The sequence below is a fragment of the Lissotriton helveticus genome, chromosome 2_1 (assembly GCF_964261635.1).
Source record: "Lissotriton helveticus chromosome 2_1, aLisHel1.1, whole genome shotgun sequence".
In the NCBI taxonomy this organism is placed as follows: Eukaryota; Metazoa; Chordata; class Amphibia; order Caudata; family Salamandridae; genus Lissotriton; species Lissotriton helveticus.
Window position 1 is genome coordinate 92,978,973 of NC_136059.1, and position 20,756 is coordinate 92,999,728.

General features: G+C 48.0%; 1 protein-coding gene across 2 annotated transcripts in view; it reads left to right on the forward strand.

The window, feature by feature from the left end:
* Positions 1 to 17,687, forward strand: part of LOC144817743 (uncharacterized) — a 322,716-nt gene extending 305,029 nt beyond the window's left edge. For both annotated transcript variants that reach the window (XM_078674523.1, XM_078674522.1), the window contains exon 7: positions 16,883 to 17,687. In XM_078674523.1, coding sequence (XP_078530649.1) covers positions 16,883 to 17,481 — 599 coding nt within the window. In that variant the 3' untranslated portion in view covers positions 17,482 to 17,687. The remainder of the gene's footprint in view (positions 1 to 16,882) is intronic.
* The last annotated feature ends 3,069 nt before the right edge of the window (positions 17,688 to 20,756 follow it).

The following is a 20,756-nucleotide window of genomic DNA, read 5'->3' on the forward strand; positions in this document are numbered from 1 at the left end:
GATGGCCTCCTGCATATTCATTGTCCCCCATGCCAGACTTCAGATGCGCCCGTTACAGGAATGCCTAGCACGGCAATGGAACCCGGCTCGTGGACAACTAAAAGACCTAGTGTAGGTGGACAGTTGCGCTCACAAATCTCTGCAGTGGTTGAACCCACAAAACCTTTCAAAGGGGCGACTGTTCCAAGAGCCAGTTCCACAACTAGTACTAACAGCGGTCGCATCACTTACAGGCTGGGGAGCCCATCTCCTTCTGTACACAGTACAAGGACTCTGGACAAACAAACAAAAGAGGCTGCATATCAACCAACTAGAGTTGCTAGCGATCTTCCTAGCCCTAAAAGTCTTTCAAAAATACGTGTACAACAAGCCAGTGTTGATCCGGACGGACAACATGACCGTAATGTACTATATCCAGAAGCAGGGAGGAACTCGCTCTCCACAGCTGTCCCATCTGGCGCAGAGCATATGGAAATGGGCAATTCAAAAGAACATCTTTCTCCTAGCAGAACACCTCCCAGGGAAGGACAATCAAATTGACGACCTGCACAGCAGGCACAGCCAACAAATACACGAATGGGAGATTCACCCCCAAGTTCTCCAGCCATTCTTCGAGGAATGGGGTCACCCAGAGGTAGACCTGTTTGCCACAAAAGAAAACTCCAAATGCCAGTACTTTGCCGCCAGATTCCCACATCCGTTGTCACTGGGCAATGCGATATGGATGAACTGGTCAGGCAGATTTGGGTACGCTTTTCCCCCAGCACCGCTGATCCTGCTGGTGGCACGCAAACTGCGACAACACTCACTCACTCACCCTAATCCTAGTTGCTCCCACATGGGCGAGACAACCATGGTATACAACGTTCCTAGAACTTTCTTTAGTTCCCCATCAAAAACTGTGCCTTGCTCCACATCTTCTAACTCAGAACCATGGAGAAATAAGACACCCAGATCCCAATCAGATGAACCTAGCGATCTGGCTCCTGAGGTCTTAGAGTTCGGATACCTTAACTTGCCCCCAGACTGCATGAACATCATTAGGAAGGCAAGAAAACCAACCACACGAGCGTGCTATGCAGCAAAATGGAAGAGATTTGTTATTTACTGCAACAATAACCAAATCAACCGATTAGACGCTTCCATACAAAACATCATATGCTACCTGCTGCATTTACAAAGATGTAACTTAGCATACTCTTCCATGTGACTACACCTGGCTGCTATAGCAGCATACCTTCAAAACAGGCAACACCTTTCACTGTTCAGGGTACCAGCAATTAAAGCATTTATGGAGGGTTTAAAAAGGGTGATCCCTCCAAGACACCCTCCTTCCCCAGTCTGGAATCTTAAATATAGTGCTTACCAGACTCATGGGACCTCCTTTCGAATCTCTACACTCATGCAAATTGCCTATCCAAACGTGGAAGGTTGCATTCTTAGTTGCCATTACCTCACTCAGGAGAGTGAGCGAATTGCAAGCACTTACAATTCGAGAACCCTTCATGCAGGTACATGCTAACAGGGTAGTTCTTGGAACAAACCCTAAATTCATGCCTAAAGTTATATCCAATTTCCATATCAATCAAGCAATTGAACTGCCAGTATTCTTTCAGAATCCACAGTCAGAAGCTGAGAGAGCCCTGCACACACAAGACGTAAAAAGAGCTCTACTTTACTATGTGGACAGAACTAAATCCTTTAGGAAAACAAAACAACTGTTTGTTGCTTTTGCACCACAACACAAAAGAAATCCTATTTCAAAGTCAGGAATAGCCAGATAGATAGTTAAATGCATTCAAATATGTTATCTAAGAGCTAAACGCACTTAACAGTCCTCCCTAAAGCACACTCTACACGCAAAATGGGGGCATTAATGGCTTTCCTAGGGAATATTCCTCTCGAAGACATATGTAAGGCAGCCACATGGTCCACCATACACACTTTCACTAAACACTACTGTGTAGACGTGCAAGCAAAACAGCAAGCTGCTGTAGGCCAGGCTGTCCTCAAAACTCTTTTCCAAACTGCTGCAGCTGGCACAGGTGGCCACCGCTAGAGGAGATACTGCTATTCAGTCTATGCACAGATATGAATTCGAAACGGAATATGCTACTTACCAGTATACATCTGTTCTTGGCATGTAGGGCTGCTGACATTCATATCGCCCGCCCTCCTCCCCGGCGCCTGTCGCAGCTGCAGCATTATCTCTTTTTAAGTAAACAAGGGAAGCCCGATGGATACCTTTGGACCATGGGTGATCAATTATTATAAAGAACAAGGGTCCTTAGGATAGTTCAACAGAATAAACAGTGAAATTATAGACCAGAATCAGTACTATAATCAATTTTCTCCACCCAGCCGGGTGAGGAAGTTTTTAATGTATGATCAAGGGGATATCAATCGACCTAGGGGAGGGCATATATACACATTTAGATAGGGTACAATCCTGTACCTAACCCAAAGTAAGAAAACATATAGTGAGAGAAGTAAACAAGTGAGGAAAAGAATTTTAGCAGGCAAAAAACGTTGGAGTCAATTGTCGCTTTCAAAATGTTACACAATCTCAGCAAGTTTCGACATACAGTATCTACAGGGCAATATACAGATAGATTAACTGCAGAACTGTTTAATCGTCGACGTTTCGATCCCCTGGCTCCTAATAAACCGGGATAATCATCAGGACTGTACTAATCATTGCCTGTTTGAATTGCAGACGCCTGTTGAGGTAAAGGGGGAGAAAATAAAGAGAACACCATAAGGCATCCTCCTAGAATTGTTGAAGCATTTTCAGGTGCGAGGTCCATGAATACATCCATCTGGCAGCTAATAAATAAACAGGTGACCATAGTTTGTGGCTATGTGACATGTTCACGGCGCAACCATGCAAGTGAGGGACGCCTCGTAAAACAACGCTTAGTGGAGTTGGAGGTCATGCCGTGGTTTGTGGTATCAAACCTTACCGTCAGTGTGGGTGGACGGGTGCCAAGTTTCGACGGTCGTAGTTGCCAACATTGTGCCGTGAGAGACCTGGCCAGCCGGGGCCGGTGTGAAGAAAAACCGATTTGCTGCTCATTTTCTAAGTACAAAACGGCGCGGTGAAAGGCAAGTGCCGATTTGCTGACATAAACAGGCTGGATTACCTGGAATGGGCACAACAAATGCCATGCGAACAGAAATTCATTAAGGCTGGTGATTAGGAAGAGAATCGGCGCGGTGGGTGGACAGGTGCCTAGATATTGAGGAGCCCCTTGATGGTTTAACCAGCATGCATGGACACAATTGTGCCGCCGTGATGCCGCCAGGGATGTGTAAGCTCAATCTAAGGAAGGCAAGTCGCTAAGTAAAAAACGCCGCAGTGAGTGAATCGATATTAGACTACTAAAATGGCGAAGGTTGTTTATCATAACTGTTACACATGTGACCGCAGGGTCAGGCAACTATAATGCAAGCCGATACGAAGTGCCCAGAAGCCACTGACCTATCGAGTCCTTTTGTGGTCAGGGTCAGGCGCTGTTGGTGTTGAAGGTGCCCGCGTGTTTCGGGTGCCTGAAAAAGAATTATCGTGTAAATTACGGGCGGGCAAGTGTCAACAGTTAGCGTGAATAAGCAAGTGCACAAGTGCATGGGCTGATTACCTTAATATGAAGTCGTGTCTAGACCGGTCGGGGGCCCATGATGGAGTCCTCCTCACTGGTCGGGTTGGGTTCAATATTCGGAGTACACTGCTCCTGGGTTACTCAAGCCGCTTTGTTACAGCGGTATTAGTGCTAGGGACATGGGCAAAAAATGGGTAGTTAGCCCCATGAGTAGCAGTGGGGGTCACGTTAAGGGCAATGCGGTTACGGCATTCAGAGGCTCAGGCCAACGCTTACCTTCCGTAGAGATTTACGTAGCAAGACAGCGCTGAAGGGGCCTCAATAGTCTCTCTCCTCAGCTCGGGCAGCGGGATCCCGTGGGTGTTGTGGTGAAGACGAGCTTCCGGGTTGCTATAGCTTGCGAAGGTCGAAAGAGATGAGGGACTAGCGGTTCCCAGTGCAGCTATGGCGGCCATATTAGAGTGGCCTGATAGTTGACTAACTCATCGTTACCATCAAGTACCGTGGTGGCCATATTATAATAATGTGATCGTGATTCTTCGAAGTGAGCCAGTGACTGATGTGAAGATGCATACCGGCCTTGGTGATCCGAGGGGACAGTGCAATGCCCGTGAGAACGAATGACTATCGTGTTGGTCCATACGTTTATACACATGATAGCTCAGTACACAGGATTACACATTAAATGGTTCTAATGTTGATACAGTTATATCAAACATTTATACACATGACAACTATGTGCCCAAGATTACACATTAAATGGTTCTACTATTGATGATATACAGTTATACCAAGCAACCATTCCACAGCATTAATTTATAAAAAACAGATGAAATAAAAATAAAAGCTGGAATAGATTGCGTCCGGAATACTGTACCCCTTACAAAAATGTCCATTTTGGGGCCACCTTACCAGACCGGGTGGTATAGAAACTGAGTATCTGGCAGTCAAACAAGGAGGAAAATTATAAGCTCAGAGAAGGGAAGTCCAATCCTCCGTCCGGTTTAGTCCATTCCGGATCGAGTCCAACATTATTATGCATTTTAGTTCCTCTTTGTTTAGGAGACTTGCTATGCTCCCTCCTCTTTGGGGTAGCTTCAGCGCCTTAAGAACTGTCCACCGAATGTCATCTTCGCAATGATTTGCATCCATGAAATGTTCCACCAGTGGAGCATTCGGCGTTCGACACCTGATTGTTGGCAGATGTGTGTTCTGATTTTCTGTGTCGTTTGGCCAACATAAACTTTACTGCAAGGGCATTGAATCAGGTATACAGCATTATTCGTATTGCAGTTTGAGAGAGTGTTACATCTAAACGTAATGTTGTTAAACACCAAAGTTTTATCTTCAATGGTCAGGTTGCAGACAGTACACCCCCCACATTTGACATGTCCTACAATGGGGGCCAGGCCCCATGCCGCTTCAAGAGTGGAAGATTGGGTAGGACTGGGTAGAGCTGCGCGGACCAAATGATCCTTTAGATTCTTGCTCTTTTTGAAAGCAAACAGAGGACGGTCGATCTCTAGAACACCTGCATTGATCACAGGCCAATGATGCAATATCATTTTCCTCAATTTGTTAAAGGGAGAGAAAGTCGTTACACATGCTATTCTGTCCATATCTTTTTTTTGGATTGGGGACTAATAGTTTTTCTCGAGGACGATACCATGCCCTTTTCAAGGCGTTTTTAGGGCTCGGGGCGGAGCTCCGAGATCCTAATGTAAAAGAAAAAAAAAAAGTCTTTAGGGCTCGGGAAAGACACAATCCTTAGTGCGCGACTTTTTTTTATTACCTGAATGGTGATTGGTCCTCGCAGTGATGTATTTTTAGTAGTCGTGATGCGATTGGGCAGATGTAATTGTCGGGCGCCATTTTGGGCATTTTCTCAGCGGTTACGTGCTCGGCAGTGCATTCATTTTAATTAGGAGCTGTCAGGGTGGCCGTGTAATGCATTCCAGATGGTGTGCGTGCGTTCACCATAGAGCAGTGCGTTTGTCGGGCGCGCGTCCTCCTCACGTGCACACAGGCATAGGGAATCAGTGTCTCAAACATCCATATGTGGAGGGAGAGTGCGGAGGAGGAGGAGGCCTCACCCCGGAGCATTCCCCAAACAGGCCGTAATCGGTCACCCCTCTCTCCCCCCCCCCCCCCCCCCCCCCCCCGTGCCGCGGTGCTCCGCGGGAGCCTAGTGCCTTCTGGAAGTTTCCCCGAGGGCCCAGCACAATGAAGGGGTTAGTGCTGGGGCATATGGGTGGAGGTGATCGGTGGGTGAGTTCACGCGCTTTGAGGCAAGGTGTCTGTCGACGGAGTGCCTTGTAGAGGCGATACACTGCTCCAGTCTGGTTGGGTAAAGGTGGGAGGGCTTATTTCGTGTGTCTGACGGAGAGACCCCGAGGGTTATAAAAAAAAACAATTACCGAAGCAACATTGTTGGTTTGGCAGGTCTCACTTAATGTATTTCAGATCAAAAGGACTTTACTGACAGAGACTCTGCTCCAAGTAGTGGCACTGCCAGTGTAGGTTAGTTTAGCCATAAGCTGCCTACTTTTAGTCACACCACTACAGCATTCTCGAGCAGACTCTGTCCATTTTCGACCAATCTAAACACTCGTTCGAGGGAGGTGACACCACCAGCGAGTTAAGTGACAGGCCTCCAGAGTGAGCCCTGTCCTTGTGTCCCACCCACAGTACAAACACGTCAGTATGCCTAAAAAGGGCAACCACGGTGTCAAATGTCCCTTCTTGTGCCTTCCTGTCGCTGTGATTGCAACAAATAGATACGCACATAATGTAAACCGGGAGATCTTTCCCCAGTGGACGCCAGGCAGTACCTGGTCTTGCCCTTCGAGTACTACTGCTTAAGTTGTATGGTATGGGTAAATCGAGCCTTACAAATACACACTTACACAGTATTTGTTTAAATGGCAGTATAAAATAGTTTTAACTATACCGCATCTTTAACAAAAGCTACTAAATACAGTAAGCTGAATCATACTGTACATTATTGTATCTAAGGGAGAATTAAAGGGGGAGGGACAAACCACTTCCTTACAGGTTCTGACTCTTACGAGAAACACTTGTCATGACCAGTTTCGCCTTTTCCTAAGCTGAATGTGAAAGGCCTCGCAACTTGAGTTGCAGGTTTTACTCACGTCCAGTAGATCAGACTGAGCACCAATCTTTCCTCATTGTAATTGGCAATTAATACTCCAGTTTAATTATGGTCTATGTAGATACTTGAATGCTAGAAGTTAACAGACAAAGCTGAGGTAGAGTGGAATGATATGAACTGGCCATCTAACTGTCAAGTTTCTTTGGCTCCTTCAGCGAACTGTAGAGTAGTGAGTAGTGAGTGCAGAGTAGTGAGTAGAGTAGTGAGTAGAGTAGTGAGTAGTGAGTGCAGAGTAGTGAGTAGGACATCACAGGCAGCAGCTGTGCAAGCTTCTTACACTCACAAGGAGACCACAGGCAGCTGAGGTGCAATCTTCTCCCACTCACAAGAACGACATCACAGGCAGCAGCAGTGCAATCTTCTTACACTCACAAGGAGACCACAGGCAGCAGGGGTGCAAGCTTCTCACACTCACAAGAACGACATCACAGGCAGTAACGGTGCAATATTCTCACTCTCACAAGGAGATCACTGGCAGTACACACCACATGAACACACTCCATAACACATAGCAACAATACATTGGCATTTACAATGCCATTAGCTCAAACTCAAATAAATCCGAGCCCGATTGCATTTCTAATGCTTGTTTACAATTCTCCTCGGGTAGCCCCTGTTTTTAAGTTTATTGGCAAGGATGGTGCTTTCTTTAAAATAATCCTCCCTACAGGAGCAATTTCTCCTAATTCTGAGGAACTGAGAGAAGGGTAGCGAATCTCTCAAAGCCCTGGGGTGATTGCTTGTGTATTCTAGTAACGTATTCCTCTCCGCGGGTTTCCTGAATAACAGTTCACCTTCATGATGGAAAATGGTCAAGTCCAAAAAGTCTGTAGATGACTTATCAGACAAAGAGGTGAAGTTAAGACCCAAACAGTTGTTGTTAACCCAATGCAGGAAGTGGCATAGATCATTGATGTCAAACCTCCATAACATTCGAGAGCATTATCTCTAGCATGGACATCTCTTACTTTCCTATCTCCATCTCTGCCACAATGGCGAAAAACAATCTGAGGATGCCCATGCGCACTGCAGTCCAGGGGAGGAGTCACCTATCTTGTGATACTTCGAAGACTCTTCCAGGACAACAAAGTGCAATCATCCGGACCCAACACTAGGCGGCGATCTATGCACAGATATGAATGTCAGCAGCCCTACATGCCAAGAACAGAAGCATACTGGTAAGTAGCATATCCTTTTAGACCTCACTTCTCCTAAAAAACAAAAACATGCTTATGTGACCCAGTGGGAAAGAGCTGGGGGTAGAGTTCTTGGAAGATATTGTGAAAGCTTTATGTCTGAGGGCTTTCAAATCCTCCCTTTGCCTATGTTGCAAAAAATGCTTATAAATTGTTGACAGGATGGAACCTCACCCCAGTGAGACTGCACAAGATGGTTGACAGCTCTGCAATGTACTGAAAAGGCTGTGGCGACATTGCATATATGGTGGTCATGTCCAAGGATCCAGTCTTTTTAGGAGGCAGTCCTAACGATACGAGCCATCACAGGTACTACACTGCCCCATGACCTTAGCTTGCTGGGAAGCCCCAGGGTTCAAAGAATACCACACATCTACACCAATGGGGAATTTGTGGACCCACTTACTTTTAGCTGCAGAGATGTGCATAGCCCAAATGTGGAAACTACTCCAGGCTCTATCACTCAATCTATGGTGGGGCAAAGTGTGGTTAATTTTTGCAGTGGACAAACTCATGGCATTAGTCCGCTACAGGACTAACAAATTCGACAAAACGTGAATACCATTTACTATTACTCTGGAACGATTGCAAAGATCTGGAGGCCTACACATGTCAATGTCCAAGACTCTGCGTGACTCCAACATTTGTAAAATGTCAGTCTCCAATGATAAAAGCCAACCATCCCTAGCAGCACGACTGGACTAAACCCACCACCACTATCTTAGCTGTCCACATGCAGTCCACACTGATACTACATTCCAATGGCCACATCCCTCTATCAGACCAGGTTGCCCTGGCCCGCCGGGAGTGAACTACAATTACGCTGTATAGGTACATTTGTGTTCGAGGCATGTGGGCTGCTAAATTCATATCTTTTGCATAGATCGCCGCCTAGTGTTTGGTCCGGATGATCGCACATTGTTGTCCTGGAAGAGTCTTCGAAGTATCCTGAGATAGGTGGCTCCTCCCCTGGACTACAGTGCGCATGGGCATCGGCTCCATCCCCAGATTGGTTTTTTCCGCCATTGGGTTCGGATGCGGTCTCGGCGTCTCTCTGTCGGAACCGAGAAAACGTACTTCTTTAAGGCCAAAAGGCCTTCGTTTCCCTACGTCGGTATTGTTTGCGTACGGTCTCGAGTTTCTCCCGTCTCTTTGAGTCGGAATCTGCGGAGTCGTGTTACTCTTCGGACATCGAGGCCTTCTCATCGCAGCAAGACCACGACTTTTCAACATGGAGCGGAGCCCGTTTAAATACTGTCCCGTCTGTGGGTCCAAATACCCACATATCGACGTGCACCCGGTCTGTAATAAATGCCTCTCGCCAGACCATAACGAGGAGAACTGTATGGCCTGCTCCAAATTCAGGTCGAAGAAAACGCTCAAGCTTCGGCGCGCGGTGCGCCTCGAGGCCCGGCAGGCGGCCCCGGCACCCGATAACATCTTCGACCCGGAAGAAGAGGGCCTAAGCCATCATCTTCAAATCTCACCACCTGCGACAGAGGTCGAAGCCGATCCCGAAGAAAACGACGGGGTCATGGACCAAGACCTTGAATACGTCGACGAGGTAGGGGACGACGAAGAAGTTTATGGGGCCGCGGAAGATAGCTCAGGGGATGAGCTATGCCCCGACAGTTACACGGATCAGGCTCAGGTCACGGGATCGCCACTCGGCCTTACCCAAGACCCTGCACCACAAGCCACGGCCCCGCCTTCAGGCCCGGCCACGGACATACCTGCGGGGGTTACGCAGCCCGTACCGAAACTGAAAGCATCGGTATCGACTGCACCTAAAATGGCCGACGCCAAATCGAAACCGAAACTACCGGATTCGAGTGCACCTAAGATGGCGGTCGTTCCACCAAAAACACAGAAGCCTGCTACCTCATCGGCTCCGTCGACCTCCAGTCCACAGAAGTCGAAGAAGACTGTCGAATCGACTGTGCCGAAGTCGTCGGCGGGGGATGCGTCCTCTAAGAAGGTCGTCCGTCACGGGTCGACCGGGGCGACGCCGGAAAAGTCCACAAAAGTCGTCGACAAACATTCGGTGCCGACGGGAACACCGTTAGACGGACGCATGGTTGAGGCGGAGTCTGCAAAATCCCTCGGATCGAAGAGCGGAGGCTCGACCCATAGGTCCAAAGACTCCGTGTCTAAAGCTGCAGCATCGACGTCTAAGACTCCAAAGGGACCACAGAACGTCGGGAGCGAAGGCACGTTGGCGGCCTCCTCGTCGGCGCCAGGTGCCGCAGTGAGTGGCGCATCTCACATCGCTAGTTCACTGCAAAGAATTCGTGATAAGGCCACTGCGACGTCGGCTCCCGCGCCCTCGCACCAGAAGCCGATGGACATGCCTGCAAAGCCTGCTGCCAAGCTTCTATACATTCTGCCGCCGAAGGAGGCACCGAAGGCCTTTGCACCAAGGACGGCGCCGAAGACATCAGAATCTTCAACGTCTGGTGGAATATTGGGTCGACAACACGACTCAGGAGACGAATCTGAGCGGTATATCGACGCGGACACGGGCAAGTTGACCCTTTATAAGCGGAAAATCACTTCCCAACCAGTGGACTCCTATGTTATTCCACTAAAAAAGAAAAGGCCTGCACAGGACATTCCTGCCCTAGTTGAACCTATCCAGCCTCGGCCTCGGAGGAGTCCAACACCTTCCCCCGACCACTCTGGGGGAGAGGAGGAAGGACAAGATGACCAGTACAATTTCCCCATCAATGACCCTGATGCACAACAGGATTCCTATGATGACACAGGTGACCAGGGCATCCAACAAGTGGGGCAAGACCCACAGCTTTTCAGTACACGTGCATCCCCAACAGAGGATTCTGCAGGATTTCATGCACTCATTGAACGGGCAGCTGCTAATCATGACGTGGACATGCATGCTGACCCAGTGGAGGAAGATTTTCTATTTGACACTTTTTCAGTCTCTGAAAGAACAGTCAAGACACTTCCTATGCTCAAAGGTGTCCTTAAACATGCTGCGGAGATCTTTAAGGAGCCTACCAGAGCGAGAGTGGTCAACCCACGCATCGAGAAGAAATACAGGCCAGCACCTGCAGACCCAGCATACATTCGGTGACAGTTGGCGCTTGACTCTCTTGTAGTCGCAAATGCCCGCAAACGGGCAAACTCCCAGACAACGGGTGAAGCTCCTCCCCCAGACAAGGAGTCTAAAGTGCTTGAGGCAGGGGGCAAAAGAGTAGCTGCGCAGGCTGCCAATTTCTGGCGTATTGCAAACACACAGGTGCTATTGGCACGTTATGATAGGGCGCATTACGACACCCTAGAGCAACTTTTTCAACACCTGCCTGCGCAGTTTCAAGAGGGTACCAAACTGCTCATAGAGGAGGGAAAACTCATCTCCAACGCATCAATAAAGTGTGCACTTGATGCCGCAGACACAGCAGCTAGGGCTATTAACACTAGCGTCATGCTAAGACGACAAGCGTGGCTACGCATATCAGGGTTTAAACCAGACATTCAAACAACAATACTCAACCAGCCCGTCAATCCTGATAGACTGTTTGGTCCTGATGTTGACACCACCCTCGAAAAGATTAAAAAAGACAACGAAACAGCTAAGTCTATGGGGGCCCTTCAGTCACAACAATTCCGGGGTAACACTTTTCGTCGCTCAGGTGCACGTGGTGTTACCCGAGGACAGATGGGTCAACAATCACAGTTCACTAGAGGTGGAGCACAGTCCTCGTACCCCAAGCAGAATAAAGGGGGTTATCGAGGAAACAGCACCAGGGGACGTGGCAGAGGAAACCACAACTCCCGTTCCTCTGCCCCGAACAAACAGTGGCTCTCTGTCACTGCCCCCCGACCATTTAACACCTGTCGGGGGGAGACTCCAGCAGTTCCTGCCAGTCTGGATCAACATCACCACAGACCGGTGGGTAAGACAACTTATCCAGTACGGTTATTGTCTAGAGTTAACGTTCACTCCACCCAACATTCCACCAAGGCAACGTCCTATGTCCGCAGAGCACTTGCACTTATTGCAGCAGGAAGTAGTGGTGATGCTGCAAAAAGGCGCAATCGAGCTCGTGCCAGTGGAGGAGGAAGGGACAGGAGTCTATTCCCTGTACTTCCTTATTCCAAAAAAGGACGGATCCCTCAGACCCATTCTGGATCTGCGCCCCCTCAACCTGTATATACTGTCAGAACATTTCCATATGCTTACACTGCAACAGATTCTTCCCTTGCTGAACCAAGGGGACTTCCTAGCAACCTTAGACCTCAAGGATGCTTATTTACACATACCACTACACCCATCCCACAGAAAGTATCTCAGGTTCACCATCCAAGGCAGGCATTATCAGTTCAAAGTCCTGCCCTTCGGAGTGACCACCGCCCCCAGAGTGTTTACCAAGTGTCTGGCGACGGTAGCGGCGCACCTCAGGAGGCAGAACATACATGTCTACCCCTACCTGGACGACTGGCTCGTCCAAGCAAAGTCGGAACAACAGTGCGCCGCGGACATGTCGACCACCATTCACCTCCTTCACAGTCTGGGCTTCTCGTTGAACTACCCAAAGTCGCACCTTCAACCAGCACATGTGCGGCAGTTTCTGGGTGCGACAATAAATACCCTGACTGCTATGGCTCAGCCAAACAAGGTCAGGATAGACAGCATACGGTCTCTAATCCAAAAGTTCAGACCGCAACACTCGCTTCCAGCGAGAGTGTTCATGCCGTTGATAGACATGATGGCCTCCTGCATCTTCATAGTCCCTCACGCGAGGTTACATATGCGTCCGCTCCAAGAATGTTTGGCAAATCAGTGGACACAGGCTCGGGGACAAATGACAGACCTAGTGTTGGTTACCGGTCGGGCATACAACTCTCTGCATTGGTGGAATCCACACAACCTTTGCAAGGGCCGACCGTTCCAGGAGCCAGTGCCACAGATTATATTGACAACGGACGCATCTCTCCACGGATGGGGAGCTCATGTGCTCAATTACACAGTGCAGGGACTATGGACGACGCAGCAACAGAAGATGCACATCAACTATCTAGAACTGATGGCAATCTTCATGGCGCTCAAGTCCTTCAATGTACATCTGTGCAACAAGGTGGTGTTGGTCCGGACGGACAACATGACAGCGATGTACTACATTCAAAAGCAGGGAGGCACCCACTCGCCACAGCTGTCTCATCTGGCTCAGAGCATGTGGAAGTGGGCCATTCAAAGGAACATTTTCCTCATGGCAGAACACCTCCCGGGCAAGGACAATCAGATGGCGGATCTGCTCAGCAGATACAGCCATCAGATGCACGAGTGGGAGTTACATCCATCAGTACTCCGCCCGTACTTCCAGCAGTGGGGTCATCCAGAGATAGACCTGTTTGCCACAAGGGAAAACGCAAAATGCCAACACTTTGCCGCCAGGTTCCCTCACCCACAGTCGCAGGGGAATGCGATATGGATGAACTGGTCAGGCAAATTTGCGTACGCTTTTCCCCCAGCACCTCTCATACCGCTGGTGGCAAGAAAGCTAAGGCAGCACTCGATGACACTCATCCTAGTTGCTCCAACGTGGGCACGCCAACCATGGTACACCACGTTTCTGGAACTCTCAGTGGTGCCGCATCAAAGGCTGCGACTAACACCCAGACTCTTGACGCAGAACCATGGCGACATTCAGCATCCAGATCCGCAACAGCTCAGCCTGGCGATCTGGCTCCTGAAGTCCTAGAGTTTGGCTACCTTCACTTACCTCCAGAATGCATGGACATCATCAAAGAGGCAAGAAAGCCCACTACCAGAGCATGCTATGCCGCAAAATGGAAGCGTTTCGTCATTCACTGTACAGCCAATGACGTAAACCCGCTAGATGCTTCTATCCCTAACATCATTTGCTATCTGCTACATCTTTACAAGTGCAATCTAGCGTACACTTCCATTCGGATCCATCTATCCGCCATAGCGGCTTATCTTCAGAACAGGCAGCATCTCTCTGTCTTCAGGGTGCCTGCCATTAAAGCCTTCCTAGAGGGTCTGAAACGAGTCATTCCCCCAAGAACACCGCCAGCTCCGGTGTGGAACCTCAATGTGGTCCTCACCAGGCTGATGGGCCCACCTTTTGAGCCACTGCACTCTTGTGAACTCCAATTCCTAACATGGAAAGTGGCTTTTCTTATTGCTATTACGTCACTAAGACGTGTCAGTGAGCTGCAAGCGCTCACGATCCAAGAGCCATTCATACAAATTCATCCAAATAGGGTAGTACTACGCACTAACCCCAAATTCCTTCCGAAGGTGGTGTCACAGTTTCATCTCAACCAAACTATTGACCTGCCCGCATTCTTTCAAAACCCACAAACAGTAGCAGAAAGAATGCTCCGTACATTGGACGTTAGGAGGGCGTTGATGTACTAGTTTGACAGGACACAACACTTTAGGAAAACGAAACAACTTTTTGTTGCCTTCGCGCCACAGCACAAAGGCAACCCTATTTCCAAAGCAGGAATAGCCAGGTGGATTGTTAAGTGCATTCAAATCTGTTATCAAAAAGCTAAACGTACCTTAACAATACCCCCAAGGGCGCACTCCACACGCAAATTGGGGGCATCCATGGCTTTCCTGGGGAACATTCCTTTGGAAGACATTTGCAGAGCAGCCACATGGGTTACACCGCACACCTTTACAAAACACTACTGTGTCGATGTGCATTCCAAGCAGCAAGCAGCTGTAGGACAGGCTGTTCTCAAGACACTTTTTCAGGTTTCTGCAGCTGGCACGGGCAACCGCCGCTAATGGAGGGACTGCTATGTATTCTATGCAAAAGATATGAATTTAGCAGCCCACATGCCTCAAACTGAATATGCTACTTACCAGTATGCATCTGTTCTTGGCATGTAGGGCTGCTAACATTCATATCGCCCACCCTCCTCCCCGGTGCCTGTCGCAGCTGCAGCTTTAGCTCTGGCATTCAATCATTAGCATGGACATCCTTTACACTTTTCACTCCATCTCTGCCACAATGGCTAAAAACAATCTGGGGATGGAGCCGATGCCCATGCGCACTGTAGTCCAGGGGAGGAGCCACCTATCTCAGGATACTTCGAAGACTCTTCCAGGACAACAATGTGCGATCATCCGGACCCAACACTAGGCGGCGATCTATGCAAAAGATATGAATGTTAGCAGCCCTACATGCCAAGAACAGATGCATACTGGTAAGTAGCATATTCAATACAACTTACTGTAACGGAATGTGATGCCACTGTAAATGTAAATTGATACTTTGTAGCGCACTACTCACCCGCAAGGGTCTCAAGGCTCTTGTACGAATACCGCTGTGGAACCCATCCTGGCTTTCCCTGTGAGGTGTCCACTCCAGGGCACCCCCAAGGTGGAGGCCAGGCATCCTTAGCGTTGTGGGGGCCGTTGTGGAGGCTAAGCAAGCTATTGACCAGCGTTGCAGAGTGGGACCTATGATTGGAATAGGCACCGAGGCGAGAATTATCAGGTCCGTGGGATTTTTTGAGCCCAAGACCCGCCGTGGCGGGAATTGAACCCTGTTCCCGGGCTAGACCTCTGCATCAGGGTCTGCCGCTCTAACCATTGAGCCACACTTCTGTGTGTGACCTTTTCCGTGCTAAATCTTCACATAAATTTGTTTTAAAAAAAGTGATTTCAAATTCCATGGCAGTTGTTGGCGGGTACGTTTGCCAAATGTGGGCATGCTGAGATCCATATCGTGACCTGTGTCCGGATGAAAAGAAGCATCCACATTCTGCGAAAGGGTGAGAGAGTACCACAGCGAGGATAGCTGGGGCTGTAGATGTAGCCAGTACTGGTTTCAGACAAATGGCAGGTGCCGAGGTACTGGAATGTAAGGGGTTGGTGTGCTGTACTTTTTTTTAGAGTTGAGGTGTGGCACGGAATTGTAACGTGCCTTTTGACAGCGACTACCTTTTTGGAATGCACGTGGATGAAGTCCTTCATATCATCAAATCCAGCGTAGACAATGCACGTGCACTACTAGGGATGCTACAGTATTAACTGCAGCCTTTCAAGCGTTCTCTTCATTCAAAGGTGGTTTTCAGACATACGCCTCCAGCAAAAGCACTATCTGTCTCCCTTCAATAGACCATATCAAACAGGCATTCACAGGACAGAGTAAACAGCAGGACTTACCGCGCTTTCAGCAGCTCTGTGCTGGCCCTGGCTGCATAGCTCCAACTCTAATCTAGGAGAGCAGTCTCTGTGGCATGAATACCTCAGCTCCTCCTCTCACCCCGGCAAGTCCTCTGGATGGCAGGATTTCTGCTTTCTATGCTCGGTGGCAAGACATAACCGGTAGATGGGGTTACACAATATAAGCAACAAAACAGGAGTTATATTTGTCTTACATTTTTTTTTGTTGGGCTTTATTTATATTTCCTTATTTTGATTACTGATTCTATACACTTCTCACTTTCAAACCACAAAATCACTTTTTGTACACAAAAGCTTTGGTGACATTTGTACATTAAGACCTGGGTAAGGCTGGTGTGCTCCATAGAGTATCATGTAGCATTTCAGTATCCATATCTAGAAGATACTGATCCCGGTGCCGGGCTTCAGTGATAACTGAGCTATAAATCATAGTAGCATCGAAGGACAAAACCATGTTCTACTAAAAACAAACGCAATTACAACAAAAACCTGTATTTAACAGATAGTTAAGCAGCAGCAAACACCATTTGCAAATTAAATTATGTGAAGGCTGATGAACCGTATATGGGTTTTGAAGGTAAAGGCATAATCCAGCTGCTTTTACATGCACAGTAAAGATCTACGAGATGCCAACAGTTTTTTGAACTAATAATAGTACACTGTTCGTTTCGCCTATATTTTCTATTTTCTGTTCCTGTTTAACAATGGTTTTCTATATCCTTAGGTGCCGGTTTAAAGAATTTGCAGCAGTTCGTTGTTTGGGTGTTTGGGGATTCCATTGTTACTCAGGCATCCATTCGCTTCAAACAGCAAAAGGAAAAAAACCAACTCTCAACAAATGAAAAGATTTCCTTCTGCTGGTTTGGTCACGAGGACCTGAGGCTGGATCAATTGCGAGAGAAGGTTTTGGAGCAAAAACAGCTTGCAGAAGTTCCACCAGATGCCTTCATCCTGCATTTAGGTGGCAACGATCTTGTCCATTTGGAGGGGCAGAGGGTGAAAGAGGGTCTGACCTCCCTACATGCATGGCTAAGTGCACTCTTTCCCGACTGTTTGATTGTCTGGTCAGAAATACTCCCAAGGCTCTTTTGGGCAGATGGTGTATCCACAAATGCAATGAACCTTGTTGCTCGGGGGATTAACAATGAGTTAGCTAGCCTTCCACCGGATAAAGGTTTCAAGAGCGTTCTTCGCTATCCAAAATTAACAAAGTCCACTCCCTCTTACTTTCTTCCTGACGTAAACCAACTGTCTGTTCCGGGGGTAGATGTTTTCATTGAATCGCTGATATCACTTGTGGATACTATGCCTTTGCCAAGTTAATTTGTTGCCGCTCTGTGTGGGGTGGGTTGACATCCCTTGTGTTTTTTCTTAATGAAGTTTCCCTCTTTCCTAATTTCGTGTTTCGTTTCCCTTATATAAGAAGTGTTCTCTGTGGGCGTCCTGGAAGAATTTACTAGCCCTAGTTATAGAAGCAGTGCAGTTTATCTGGTGATGCCGGTGGCAATAAAAGGTGCATTTTTTTTCCAGTCACTTGTAGAATGTTTTTTTCTTCACATCGGTTTACTTACATGAGATGGGGCAAAGCATAAAAGTGCAGCGCACTTAAATTTGAACCGTAGGTTGTCTCTTCATTTTCTACTCAGTTATTTCTGTTCAGAACTTTTACAGTTACAATAGTTTTAATACACAGCCACAGCCAAACTATTGAGCATGGATTTAAATAATGGCACTCAAAGCTACCATAAAATACAGCACATGAATGTTCTGATGGATGTAATTTTCCTTTCAGTGTGAGTATATTTTATTTTTCAATACACTTTCAAAATCCAAAATCTTAAACCAAGAAATAACATGCAGTACTCGTACTCCCTATACTGTTGTTACGCTCGCTACATCCCGGTTGGTTGGGAATGTCTGTACTGCTGGCCGGACTAGAAAAGGTTTCTAAAAGGCGTGCTGACACTTACAAACATGTGCCTATTTACCAAGCACCAGCATCTCCCTCCTTTTTTTTTTTTTTAAACTTTATTTTTCGATCATTTGAACATCGTGTACATATCAACACAATCAAACAATATGTGAACTCCAAGCCTCACACCCAATAGTTCAATAGCAGCCGAAATAAAGGCAATATTAATAACATAGTCACCTATGACACGTATCCCATAAATAAGAACTTACGTGTAGCCCAACTCAACACCCCTGCTGTGCGTTGACCACCGCTACACCCCCCCCCCCCCCACCCCCCACCCATCATCCCCAACTCCCACGTATACACTCCATGCCCAGCATTGGACTAATCCGGCTGCATTATATAGCATCCATCCGTTTATCCCACTCCCTCCGGTACAATGCCTTTTTCCATCTGTTAGTCTTAAGTATTTTTATGGGTAGCCACATAATCCGTGAACGGACTCCATATGTCTCTGTGGCAGGATGGCAATGGCATCAAGCTGGCATTGCATTCGACATTAATACTGCAATATGCGAGACTGTGCAGCCAGTACTGCAATTTGGGAGCAGTCCTCCGTCCCCAATGTATGGCAACCTCTCTTTTGGCCAAAAAAGGTCCTAAGGAGGCCAATTTCCTGACTTTATTTGGGATCTGCACTGTGTATCCCAACACCGCAATCTCTGGAATAGGATTCAAAGGAATACTGATTATTTTCCCCAGGGTCGTGTGTACGTCCAACCAGTATGCCTGCAATCGGGGGCAAGACCAAGCTAAATGTATGAAATCAGCTTGCGATGTGGCGCACTTCAAACAAGAATGGGACCTGGTGGCATCTATCCTGTGCGCCATAATAGGAGTAAAGTAGGCTTGAGGCAAAAGTTTAGAGTGAAGCAGTTTGTGTCTGCTATTGAGGGAGATGTCTTTAGTGGCCTCGCAGCACTTTGCCCATGGGTCGTCCGTTATTGGCCCCCCAATATCTGCCTCCCAGGCTTGACGAAGTCTGGCGTCACACATTGGTTTCATCGCAATGTCAGCTTTGTACATTTTGGAAATTAGTTGGGCCCCATCGGGGTTCTCTATCAGTAATGTAAGTGGGGGGCACAAGTCCGGCTCTATTGGGGAAGTGGGCAATGTGTCCCGCAGAGCTGACCTTACACGGGCCATTATGGAGCGCGTCATAAAATCACAGCCTGCCAACCTAGCGTCCTCATCTAGGGAGAAAACATGCCCCTCGGGAAATAAATCATCTATTTTGTTAATGTCTAGTGCAGACAGTGTGCGTTGCACCAGGCCCACTTCTGTGAGCGCGAGCCATCTAGTGTTTGGCAGGGGCAGAGAGGAAGAGTATAGCTGTGCGGCACCAGTGTATGTCCTCAATTTCCCCCCCCCCCAGCCCAAGAGGTAGTGGAAACTGTCTGTATGTCAGCATCTCCCTCCTTCATACAACGGGCACACCCCTCACCAGCCATCCCAGTCTAGTTTTAATTCCACCCACAGGTTAAAGGGGGCACTGCGTGCTCATACCTTTAAAAAAATAAGTATTTAGTAAAAACCATTCCCCCTACATTTTGTTATCGATTCCAGCAGTTGAGATGCCTCAGCAGAGGTGGGATGGATGGAAACTCCTATGCTGTTAAGTTGAGAGAGATGGGACATCTATCTAAACAAGAAACAAGCCTTCTTGACAGTGTGCCTGCTGCGTGAAAGACCTTTAAATGTATGCAATTGGTTAATCTGTAAATGTAAAGGCTACTTTGAAGCTGATATTGTCTTTAATTGATTTTGCGAAGACAAATATTTATTCTTTTTGAGAGGTATTGTAAGAGTGTTATCAACGGAGTTGTGGAGAGCTGTTTAGGTCGAGCCTAGCTATCGCTATGCGAGAGATATAGTGAGGGGCACCAGAAAATGCTCCCAAAGACCTTTGGAATGCGGTTTTTGGCCAGTGCATGTGAGGCATTCAAGCGCGAAGCTGGCATCTGGCATCGGACTTGAAAGCAGCAGACTGCTTTCGCCATCGCGCCCTCGGCCTCACTTCCTGCTCCCCCTCTTACAACAATTAACTTTCGTTATCGCTCACACCCCATATGCTCGTTCCCTCCCACCCTTTCTTTGATGTCCGCTTTTCTTGGTTTTTTTGCATCCATTTCGCGGGGAAGCCGTGTTTTGTTCGGCGTTCTCTGCACCTTTCTCGTTTTTTTTGGGCCGAAAGCGAAAGCCTTCCATGCTTGTTTACAGTAGCCTTGCTCCTCAAATGCTGTTGCTGTGTTGCCATCTCTCTAGGGACATTCAGCTTGAAAACACTCGACTTGCTAGCCTCAATGCTACATACGCTATGCTTTGCCTGTAGACACGTTGACCCCTCGCAGACTGTGGTGACTCTGCACCTCCTGATTCTGAAACTGACCAACGCAGTCACCACACAGTCTCTTCTCTCTGTCTTATGATGTCTGCGCTGCCACCATTTACTTCGCACCCTCTCACCCTCACACACCCTCTCACCCTCACATCCCCGCACCCTCACCCTCACTCACCCTCACACACCCTTTCACCCTCTCACCCACTAGCACCACCTCACCCCCACACACCCCCTCACACCCCCTCACTCACCCTCACACCCCCTCGTACACTCACCCTCCCT